This window comes from Bos javanicus, chromosome 6 (assembly GCF_032452875.1).
Source record: "Bos javanicus breed banteng chromosome 6, ARS-OSU_banteng_1.0, whole genome shotgun sequence".
Classification (NCBI taxonomy): domain Eukaryota; kingdom Metazoa; phylum Chordata; class Mammalia; order Artiodactyla; family Bovidae; genus Bos; species Bos javanicus.
In genome coordinates, this window is record NC_083873.1 from 6,555,665 (window position 1) to 6,567,759 (window position 12,095).

The following is a 12,095-nucleotide window of genomic DNA, read 5'->3' on the forward strand; positions in this document are numbered from 1 at the left end:
TCCAAGGAGTAAGCGTCTTTTAATTTCATGGCTACAATCACCATCTGCAGTGATTTTGGAGCCCCAAAAGATAAAGTCACACTGTTCCCACTGTTTCCCCATCTATTTCCCATGAAGTGATGGGACCAGATGCCATGATCTTCATTTTCTGAATGTTGAGCTTTAAGCCAACTTTTTCACTCTCCTCTTTCACTTTCATCAAGAGGCTTTTTAGTTCCTCTTCACTTTCTGCCATAAATGTGGTGTCATCTGCATATCTGAGGTTATTGATATTTCTCCCAGCAATCTTGATTCCAGCTTGTGCTTCTTCCAGCCCAGTGTTTCTCATGATGTACTCTGCATAGAAGTTAAGTAAGCAGGGTGACAATATACAGCCTTGACGTACTCCTTTTCCTATTTGGAACCAGTCTGTTGTTCCCTGTCCAGTTCTAACTGTTGCTTCCTGACCTGCATACAAATTTCTCAAGAGGCAGGTCAAGTGGTCTGGTATTCCCATCTCTTTCAGCATTTTCCACAGTTTATTGTGATCCACACAGTCAAAGGCTTTGGCATAGTCAATCAAGCACAAATAGATGTTCTGGAACTCCCTTGCTTTTTCGATGATCCAGCGGATGTTGGCAATTTGATCTCTGGTTCCTCTGCCTTTTCTAAAACCAGCTTGAACATCTGGAAGTTCACGGTTCACGTACTGCTGAAGTCTGGCTTGGAGAATTTTGAGCATTACTTTACTAGCATGTGAGATGAGTGCAATTGTGCGGTAGTTTGAGCATTCTTTGACATTGCCTTTCTTTGGGACTGGAATGAAAACTGACATTTTCCAGTCTTGTGGCCACTGCTGAGTTTTCCAAATTTGCTGGCATATTGAGTGCAGCACTTTCACAGCATCATCTTTCAGGATTTGAAATAGGTCACCTGGAATTCCATCATCTCCACTAGCTTTGTTCATAGTGATTGTTTCTAAGGCCCACTTGACTTCACATTCCAGGATGTCTGGCTCTAGGTCAGTGATCACACCATCGTGATTATCTTGGTCTTGAAGATCTTTTTTGTACAGTTCTTCTATGTATTCTTGCTACCTCTTCTTAATGTCTTTTGCTTCCATTAGGTCCATACCATTTCTGTCCTTTATCGAGCCCATCTTTGCATGAAATGTTCCCTTGGTATCTCTAATTTTCTTGAAGAGATCTCTAGTCTTTCCCATTCTGTTGTTTTCCTCTATTTCTTTGCATTGATCATTGAGGAAGGCTTTCTTATCTCTTCTTGCTATTCTTTGGAACTCTGCATTCAGATGCTTATATCTTTCCTTTTCTCCTTTGCTTTTTGCTATTATATTCATCCAAAATTACTGTTGCCCTGACATCCTTTATAATCTGTCTAGACCTATATGCAGCTGTTTTCCAATACATTCTGCTGCTTTCTGTATATTGATCATCTTAACAAATGTTATCACTATTCTTAGATGTCTGAGACAGAAGCACTCTCCTAAACAATCTTTCATTCCCACAACAAATCACTAAGTATTACCAGCTATACTTAAGGATTTCTTAAATAGGCTTCTCAACTTTGCATTTTCTGAATCACCATGGGCACCTACTTAAAATGTTGATAATGGATTCTTCCTTCCAGAGACAGGAGATCTCAGATGTGGCTTACACATTTAATGCAAATGATTTGCAAAAAGAACACTGGGAAGTAACTGTTCTAGCAGATTCTCTCTTTCCTTCTCATTTCCATACCTGGTTCAGGCCCTGTACGTTTCTTGCCTGGGCTTTCATAGTAGCCTTTGCTAAATTCGGATAATCTATAGTTTGTACTCTGAATCTATAGTTGTCCTTTTCAACTCATCAACCAAGAAGGGAGGACCCATTACTCTTTCTTCCTTGCAAGCTATCTGATAACCTTGAAACTCTCCCTTTTCTTAGTCTATATTACAGACATGCCCTAATATTTAATAATTGAATATTTAAACTTTAAGTAGCTATATTAATTTATACTTCCAAAATTTATCTCTCATTATATATATATATATTTGAATATATGTATGTGTTTGTGTGTAAATATACATAGATTGTTCCTGATAGTAAATAAAATATACATATGATATTGAAGTTTGTATGGCAGAAAGAAAATGAAACTACAAATATAGCATGGACATTTGTCCTCTGTCCCTGTCTATGAATTCCTTGAGGGTAGAACTTTTTTATTCTTTTTTTTTTTTTTTTTGAACTTTTTTATTCTTTTTGAAATTTCATAGTTTATAATCAGTTTAGTTGCTCAGTCATGTCCGACTCTTTGCGACCCCATGGACTGCAGCACGCCAGGCTTCCCTGTCCATCACCAGCTCCTGGAGCTTGCTCAGATTCATGTCCATCAAGTTGGTGATGCCATCCAACCATTTCATTCCTCTGTCATCCCCTTCTCCTTCTGCCTTCAATCTTTCCCAGCATCCCTTTGCATCAGGTGGCCAAAGTATTGGAGATTCAGCTTCAGCATCAGCCCTTCCAGTGAGTATTCAGGACTGATTTTCCTTGAGGATTGACTGATTTGATCTCCTTGCTGTCCAAGGGACTCTCAAGAGTCTTCTTCAACAAAACAGTTCAAAAGCATCAATTCTTCAGCGCCCAGCCTTTATGGTCCAACTCTCACGTCCATACATGACTACTGAAAAAGCCATAGCTTTGACTAGATGGACCTTTGTCAGCAAAGTAATGTCTCTGCTTTTCAATATGCTGTCTAGGTTGGTCATAACTTCTCTTTCAAGGTGCAAGTGTCTTTTAATTTCATGGCTGCAGTCACCATATGCAGTGATTTTGGAGCCCAAGAAAATAAAGTCTGCCACTATTTCCACTGTTTCCCCATCTATTTGCCATGAAGTGATGGGCCTGGATGCCACGATCTTAGTTTTTTAATGTTGAGTTTTAAGCCAGCTTTTTCACTTTCCTCTTTCACCTTCACCAGAAAGCTCTTTAGTTCCTCTTTGCTTTTTGCCATAAGGGTGATGGCGTCTGCATATTGGAGGTTATTGATATTTGTCCTGGCAATCTTGATTCCAGCTTTTGCTTCATCCAGCTGGGCATTTCGCATGAGGTACTCTGCATATAAGTTTAATAGGCAGAGTGACAGTATACAGCTTTGATGTACTCCTTTCTCAATTTTGAACCAGTCTGTTGTTCCATATCCAGTTCTAACTATTGCTTCTTGACCAGCATACAGATTTCTCAGGAGGCAGGTAAGGGGATCTGGTATGCCTATCTCTTTAAGAATCTTCCACAGTTTGTTGTGATCCACACAGACAAAGGCTTTAGAGTAGTCAATGGAGCAGAAGTAGATGTTTTTCTGAAATTGTCTTGTTTTTTCTATGATCCAGCAAATGTTGCCAATTTGATTTCTGGTTCTTCTGCCTTTTCTAAATCCATCTTGACCGTCTGGAAGTTCTTGGTTCATGTACCGTTGAAGCCAAGCTTGAAGAATTTTGAGCATTTCTTTGCTAGCATGTGAAATGAGTGCATTTGTGCAGGAGTTTGAACATTCTTTGGAATTATCTTTTTTGGAGAATGGAGCAAAAACTGACCTTTTCCAACCCTGTAGCCACTGCTGAGTTTTCCAAATTTGCTGGCATATTGAGTGCAGCACTTAATAGCTTCATCTTTTAGAATTTGAAATAGGTCAACTGGAATTCATCACCTCTAGTAGCTTTGTTCGTAGTGATGCTTCCTAATGCCCACTTGACTTCACACTCCAGGATGCCTGGCTCTAGGTAAGTGATCACACCATCGATTCATAATAATCAATGGTTATTGATTCATAATAAAACTTTTAACTTAGTAATGGAAGTACCACATTGAATCAACATAAACTTTTCTATATGTCTTCTCTTCCTATTAAAAAACCTTACCATTCCACACATTAGATAGCAGGAGGTTACAGTATAGTGGTTGGAGCTAAAAGAAAATATATATAGTCTATTATGTATTAGGTATATAAAGATGGGTAAGGAAAGGATAAATTTTAACTCAGTATTTTATTGTATATTAGGGACTGTACTCACATTCTCACATTTAATTTTCACAACAACCATGTGCAGTGAGATTTATTTTCTTTATTTTACAGAGTGAAGAAACAGACTCAAAGAGATTTATTTTCCTTCTCAGCACAGTAGTAAAGTGGGCATGGATGAAAGGATCCAGCAGCTTTATTGCTGCTGTCCACAGTGGTGATGGAACCACATACCTGATCACAAATTATGGAGGGACAGGATGAAGATTTATTATTTCTTTAAATAAAAAGTAAGAATAATTTGATTTTGCTCATTTAAGAGCAATGAAAAAATGATGGGATGTTGACTGCGTTTGGCACTCAGGACACCTCCGCGAAGGTCCTTGTTCTGCATGGCACCCATCAGCTTTTACCCTTCATCCTTCTTCACTTTTGCTTCTGAGCTTGGCTGTACAAACTTTCACTTTCATTTGATAATATAAATTCAATTAATGTTACCATTTGAGAGACTACTAGTAACTAAATACTAAAAGAGAGAGAACATCTTTTTATTATGGAGTATTGAAAAAAAGGGTAAACCTCTGCCAATGCAGTATGTTTTTATTAAAAGAGGGCTTGATGAATTTAGATTCATTTAGGGATGGTTCATTTACTGGACTGTTTTCTTAAAATCCCAGCATACCGTCTTTAGTAACAGCTGTAGTATGTTGAACCATTAATTTGATTCAACCATAATTTTGGTTCAACCAAAAAAACCATAATTTTTCTTTTCCTATTCTCAGTTGTCCGTGTATACAGTCATATTAAAAGAAAATCTGTTCAACCAAAAAAAAAAAAAAAAAAGGAGATCGCAGGTTGAACCCAGACCCATCAGATTCTAAAGTTTGTTTTTGCCACATGAGCTTAATGTTGTATGTGTAGAACCTGTTGCCTGCTCTTCTGTCATAAAAAAAGCTATATGAAAGCTATTTGAGAATTTTATTACAATGCTTTACTTCAGAATTCTATATATTCTAATTGTGTATTTGGTTTCCTTCAAAATTACTTTGTTTATCAATACCTTTTCCATTGTGCTCTGTAAGAATGTCCTAATAAATCTAAGCTCATCAGTGACTGACATTCAACTTACTTTTAAATAAGATTTAATATTACAGTTATTTTACTTATATATTTTCAAAAACACTATGCTATTTGAGAAGGTTCCTCAGAAGTACTCTTGATAAATTTACTATTTAATTTACAAAACTATGACACAGGCATTGCTAATTTCAGTGTAAAATTAGTTGAAAATTTTATAAATCTACTATATACATTACTCTTGAGGAAAAACTTAAAGGTATTTGTTTTATGTTATTTTGGAAAGATATTGTCTAAGTAGAGCAGATAATTTTTCTGATTTAATATTTCAAAATCTAACAATACTTCAAATAGCATGTACTGGTTTGAATAAACATTTACTTATTTTTTGGACTTCCCTCATAGCTCAGTTGGTAAAGAATCCACTTGCAATGTAGGAGACCCCAGTTTGATCCCTGGATTGGGAAGATCCCCTGGAGAAGGAAAGGGCTACCCACTCCAGGATTCTGGCCTGGAGAATTCCATGGACTGTATGTATATTCCATGGGGTCACAAAGAGTTGGACACAGCTGAGCAACTTTCACTTTCACTTATTTTTTAAGATAATAAACAAATATACAGTATTAGAGTATTGCATTTAAAGCCCTGTAAGAGAACAGAAAATAACAAAAGCAGTCTCCACAAGGTCACTCACATGAGACATCTGTGAATTTGGTATCAGAGCTGGATTTAATTCTTGATCAGTTAGTGTTGCCTTCTAGCTATTCACAACCTCAAGTTCTTAATTTGTAAAATGAGGATTATAATAACTGTCATAATTATTATTAAATTAAAGAAGATACATATATATAATAGTATTTCATAAATTACACAGTTCTATACAAATAGGATTTCAATATAATTACAAACAGACTTAATTTTTAGTATGATAAGCGACTGCCAACAAAAGTTTGGGCCATCTGAAAGAACATAAGACTCCTGTAAATGTGTTACTAAACTCCTCTAGGTCTAATCTTTACATTTGTCCTGAACTTATCTACAAAGTAGGTATATAATGTGAAAAGCCGTATCATTCAGACCCCATTTACTAAAGAATCCAAGTGACTTGAGTCATATATTTATGTGCATAGCAGTTTTATTATTCTGTTTGTAAAGGGATTAATTACCTGGTGCAATGTTTTCTGGATTTGGGGGACTTCGTGGATCCGGGGTGTTAGGAGGAGTAAATGGTGCTTGCTGTGAACCACTTTCCAAGTTGATTTCATCCAGTTTCTCATTCTGCATGGCAATATTGTGCTGTATTTGATCAAAAGTAAACTCAACTGAAAACTCAAAAATATACACTAATAGGACATATCATATGTGCGAGACTCCATTTGTATACTTGGAATTTAAATATAATGCCAATTCATTGTTACATACTGACTCAATAATTTATATGGTACCGAGTAGAGCAGTTGAATGAGAAATTTTACTAATATCAATCTAAACTGTTTTATGATGACAATCTACTTAATAATTAATTAAGCCTTACTGTGTGCCAGGCACTGTGTCCAGGGCTTTATATCAATTATCTGTAATTTACTATTCACAACATATCCATAAGATAAATCTATTTAGTTTTTAAGTCTTTACTGATTTAATATCATATAGCATACTCGCCACATACACAACTTAGTCATTGTTACATTATTTATTAGTTTACTTATACTTGGGATTTAATTATATTCTTTAATATGACTTGTTTTAAAGTTTAATCTGAAATTTGGACATCAGTCACGTATAACAAAAAATATTTTCACTTTAAGCTGCATAAACTTATAGAAGGAAGAATTGGGGTTTCTAAAAAATAGAATATTTAAAAGAGCGTTTGTCTAAAGTTTTAGGTGAATTTTCTTTACTGTTATAATTTAGGATTTATTTTATGGCAATATAGCACTTTAAAAACAGTCAATTGGTTTTTAACAGAGAAGAATAGACATTGTAATAGGTTATATCCTCAGATGTATAGCTAGGATTTACCTCTGTAATAAAATATTGTTTTAATTATACATGAGAGACATACATATTTCTTAAAAGAAGCCAATCTATTTAAGTGCATAAGGTCAAATCATCTTTTAACTTTATAAAGAAAAATTTACTGAAGGCCATAGCAAATAAACATCAATTTTGAGTTTTTCCTGTGTGAAATAAGCCAAACATAATTTAAAATATTTTTTATTTCTGTATTTATTTATAAAATGATAAGGTAAAGTTCACTTTTACAATTTAATAATTATTTAACTTGATATAAATGTGATTATTTCATACTAAAATCCAAATGCTTACAATAACTAAAGATCATAAATTAAGGCCTCACCTGACAAAATTATGAAAAAAAATAAAGTTTATCCCATTTTCAGCCTTCACCCACCCACAGCCACTCTCCAGGTGCCTTTCACCTTATTCCAGGCAGCACCCTGGTAAAGTTGCTGTGGAAATGAGCAGGGCAATGTTAGTAGTTGTAAGCTGACTTGTGGAGACATGAAAGAAGGAATTAAAGGTAACATTAACCAGGTGAGTATGGGTCTTGATTACTGGCCATAAGAGTTTGCATTTTATTCAATAGGCAAGAAGAAACAGTTTCTAAAGGTGAATAGTGCTGTACTCAAATACATCAGTTTTTAGTGTTTTGAATTTAGCTATTAAGCGTTCGATTTAATTGACTTGATTAATAACTTTTCACTTCTGAACCTTTGTCACTTCTTAGAAAAAAGTCTTGCTAAGTTTAATTATAAATAAAAGCCAGTTGAGATAAATATAGAAAGTTTAATTGTATCATGCATTAAAATTACTTTTTCTAAGTTACTGTCCATGAAATGAGTTTCACCTAAACTTATAAGTCATTCTACCTACATTATTTTAAAAATTGTAATACTAACCTCCTTTATAGACAGGAAAATCAACTCTTTCTAGCTGGTTATTAATTATCAGGAGACACTCAGTACCTCTGTTTGTCATTGTTAATTATACAAGCAAAGCCTTATAATAATTGGGTAGTGACTTATTTTAGTTATGATAGCCTTAAATGATTTTTATAATGTTATTTTTTGAACAAAATATATATATTTTTTGAACCTCACTGTATTTAGTTACATCTTACTTCAGAATTACTTTTTACAGTATAATTCCCATTTTTCCAGTATTATATAAGATTTCTAAAGATTTTTTTAAAGTCTTTATTGAATTTGTTACAACATTGCTTCTGTTGTTTATGTCCTGGTTTTTTGGCCATGAAGCATGTGGGATCTTAGGTCACCAACCAGAGATTGAACCCATGCCACTTGCGTTGAAAGGTGAAGTCTTAACCCCTGGGCCACCAGGGAGGTGCCTCCAGGGAATTTTAAAAGTGCTTAGTTACTGCAAACATATGTAGTTTTAACTGTAAACTGTGGATTTTTTTTTTTTTCTTCTTAGTTCTTTGACCAGGGATTGAACCCTAGTCTCCTGCTTTGGAAGGCAGATTCTTTTTTTTTTGACTGCTCTTCGTTGCTTTTGCATGGGCTTTCTCCAGTGGTGGCAAGTGGTGGGGCAGGTCTGGGGAGGGGGGCGGCTACTGTTTGTTGCCCTGTGTGGGCTTCTCATTGCGGTGGCTTCTCTTGTTGCAGAGCACAGGTTCTAGGCATGTGGGCTTCAGTAGTTCAGCACACAGGCTTAGTAGTTGCTGCTCGCAAGCTTAGTTGCTCCACAGAATGTGGAATCTTCCCAGACCAAGGATTGAAACCATGTCTCCTGCCTTGGCAGGTAGATTCTTACCCACTGTGCCACCAGGGAAGTCCATGGATTGTTTTGAATAATATCCTTTTGTGGTAACTTATAGAAAGGAATTTTAATTATGATGAATCATTCTTTTATTTTCTCTTGTATGCTTATTTTCTTCATCCCTTTTTGTATGTGTATGTGTAAGAGGTTATCAGTTCATGAATAGGACTTTGAAATTGGCATGTGTAGCAAGCAATGTATCTTCATTTTATTTTAAAAACGCATATTTCCTATTGTTATTTGTATCATAAGAAGGTTTGTGTGGCTTGAATTTACTAGTTTCTCAGCAAGAGAATAAGCCAAAAGCTGTGCTTATTTTTTTTTAATTGTACTTAATATTTAAATAAATGGCATTGATTACAAAAGAGTTGGTTTATATTTTCATCTAATGATGTCCTGAAATTATAAGAAATGCATAAATGTAAGTTAAATAATTATTTTGATAATATCTAAAGCTCAAGGGAAGCAGTAAAAGATTATTTCAGAAAATGTAGTCAATAACATTAATTTGATATAAATCATATAAGGATGATTCAAGAACTAGATTCTAAGTAAATCATTGTTTTCTATTTATCAATGTTATTTTGTCCCTCCATCACTAGACAAGGGCTGTATTCATTTATCTTTGAAATCCAAGCATAGTTTCTAGAACATAGTAGGCAATCAATAAATTTTTGCTGAAAGTATAAATGAATGGAAATAGACCCAAACCTAATACCATCTTCTAAATTTCTGTCATATTATCAATGCTTGCTCAAAGTTGCAGTCTAAAGCCTTGATAAAAGCAAATGTGTCATCAGATTTCATCAGACTTCAGAGTATATTGTGTAACTCAGTGACATGTGACTTCATTCCATATATTATTATTGTGTATTATTTTATGCTACTTATTAGCATTTAATTGTTTCAGTATATTCAGTATATGTTCAAATATTTCAGTACAGCTGTTTGGGACTATTTAGTTCTCAATCTTCCAGGAATGCTGGAAAAATATTAAGACATATTCTTATATATTTTACCTATGACCAGAATGTTTGATCACAGGTATATAAGATTATTGTCAATAATTTGAAATACTAGTGATAAGAGAATATGTTGTATTTTAATGGACATTTTAAGTCTTATACCTTCTTTCAGAATTGTAATTAAAGCATACTTAGAGATATAAATGTTAGTTATGAAAACTGAATTTATTCAGATGTCTAGACTTGTAGATGACTTTTCAAAGAATTTCCATTAAGACACTGTATTTCATATTACTCTTCAAAGTTACCTCTCTATTGTCATTATCCATCAGATGAGCCAGAGGTTATTTTAGGTTCATACTGTATTAGCTGCGGACATTTTCTGATAAGAGGATACTGAGCGTAATTACAGGATACCATGGCATTACATTTATCCATGACTTCAAGTGAAAATCTTCCTTCATTAAATGTAAATACTGTGGTTGAGTAAAATTTGATGTCTAACTGAATTCGTAATTATAACTAGATTTCTATTCATGGATGTTGAAGGATGCTCATTAATGTGAAAAAAAAAACTGTTTAAGATGTTCTCAAACCATTTCTTGTTAAGCAGATCATAACAAGGGAAATAGAAATTTCAAGAATGAGTAAAATTTTAGTGTTTGTGAGTGCAAATGTTAGTTCTGTAGTGTGTTTTAGTAATTATGATAAAAGATCAGTGAAACTGGTCTGTTTGCTGTAAAGAATTTAGCTGTTCATTCAAAACAGCTTTCTAGTGATGGCAGTTGGAAAGCTTTCAGGTTTAAATTCATGAGTAAACTTGTAAACTTTTCATAGCTATAGAAAGAAACCCTTAGTTCAAAAAAAAAACAAAAACATATTGTTGTAGTCTCCACCATCTCCTATAGTGCACTATTCCTTTTTGATTCTTCATACTGGTATTTTATTTTTAAGATATTTTCCTGAAGCTAATTGTTTTTCAATTATGAACTTCTTCCTCTAAAATTTCTCTGAATGACAATTTAAAAGAATATGGTATTCATGCAATATGTAAAATATAATTTAATGAATTTGTTTGTTTTAACTTTTGGTTGATGGGAACTTTTGTCCAAAGAGTTTTATCCACATTGATTTTATTGTCAGTGAGTACCAGACTTCTCTATACAACATGGAATGAATACTTTGAAAGGAGATCAGCTGTGTCTCGTTCCCAGGCATGTTTCAATGCCAGGATGTTTTCAGCCAATAAAATGCTTCTGCTTGCTTTATGGAGCACTGTGTGCTTTGGAATAGTTTCCATCCCAAACATTTAACCAGTGGTGATAAGATATGGAAACTTTTAGTTCCACCAGTCTCCACTCCTTCTCCCTCCTCTTAGCAGAACAGACCAGTTCTTCAGTGCCAAATCTACAAACATGCAGTGTCTCTACTGAACCAAAAAGATACTCATATCAGGCATAATATTCATTTATCCACCTAAATTATTCATTATCATGAAAAAAAGTATAACAGAATCAATGAAAAGAAAATTTGTAAAATACTTGTTTGGGAATTTAATAATACATATAAATTTAGAAATGCTGCCCATTTATTTAGATAACCATATTATCAAGTTATACCTACATTTATTTGTGCTTTAGTTTCATACTGGAAATTTTCAAATGTATATTTGTCAGATCTTCTTTGTCGCATCTTAAACAGTCTGGCACCACGGTTACTGAGATGGGATAATTCTTCCAACATGATGTCTCTGGGGATGCTGACTTTTTTGCCCAGGTGCATGACATCTACATCTGTAAAACAATATTCATGTGTGTGAAAAACTCTAAGATAAGCATTTTTAAATGCTCTGCTAAATTTCATAATTTACTATCTGCTATATGCTAGAATGGGCTTCCCTGGTGGATCAATAGTAGAGACTCTGCCTGCCAGTGCAGGCAGAGAAGGCAATGGCACCCCACTCCAGTACTCTTGCCTGGAAAATCCCATGGACAGAGGAGCCTGGTGGGCTGCAGTCCATGGGGTCTTGAAGAGTCGGACACAACTGAGCGACTTCACTTTCACTTCATTTTCATGCATTGAAGAAGGAAATGGCAACCCACTCCAGTGTTCTTGCCTGGAGAATCCCAGGGACGGCAGAGCCTGGTGGGTCGCCATCTATGGGGTCGCACAGAGTTGGACATGACTGAAGCGACTTAGCATCAGCAGCCAGTACAGGAGACGCTGGTTCCATCCCTGTGTAGGAAAGATCCCCTG

General features: G+C 34.8%; 1 protein-coding gene and 1 long non-coding RNA gene across 12 annotated transcripts in view; one reads left to right on the forward strand and one right to left on the reverse strand.

Moving 5' to 3' along the window:
- LOC133249993 (uncharacterized) overlaps window positions 1-12,095 on the forward strand; it is a 350,474-nt gene that overhangs the window by 35,449 nt on the left and 302,930 nt on the right. The gene's annotated exons all lie outside the window — the stretch shown is intronic.
- The window catches only part of MYOZ2 (myozenin 2), a 385,146-nt gene that overhangs the window by 11,373 nt on the left and 361,678 nt on the right, over window positions 1-12,095 (reverse strand). For all 4 annotated transcript variants that reach the window (XM_061421169.1, XM_061421170.1, XM_061421168.1 and 1 more), the window contains exons 3-4: window positions 11,463-11,632; window positions 6,240-6,369 (exon numbers count right to left, since the gene is read on the reverse strand). In XM_061421169.1, coding sequence (XP_061277153.1) covers window positions 6,240-6,369; window positions 11,463-11,632 — 300 coding nt within the window. The remainder of the gene's footprint in view (window positions 1-6,239; window positions 6,370-11,462; window positions 11,633-12,095) is intronic.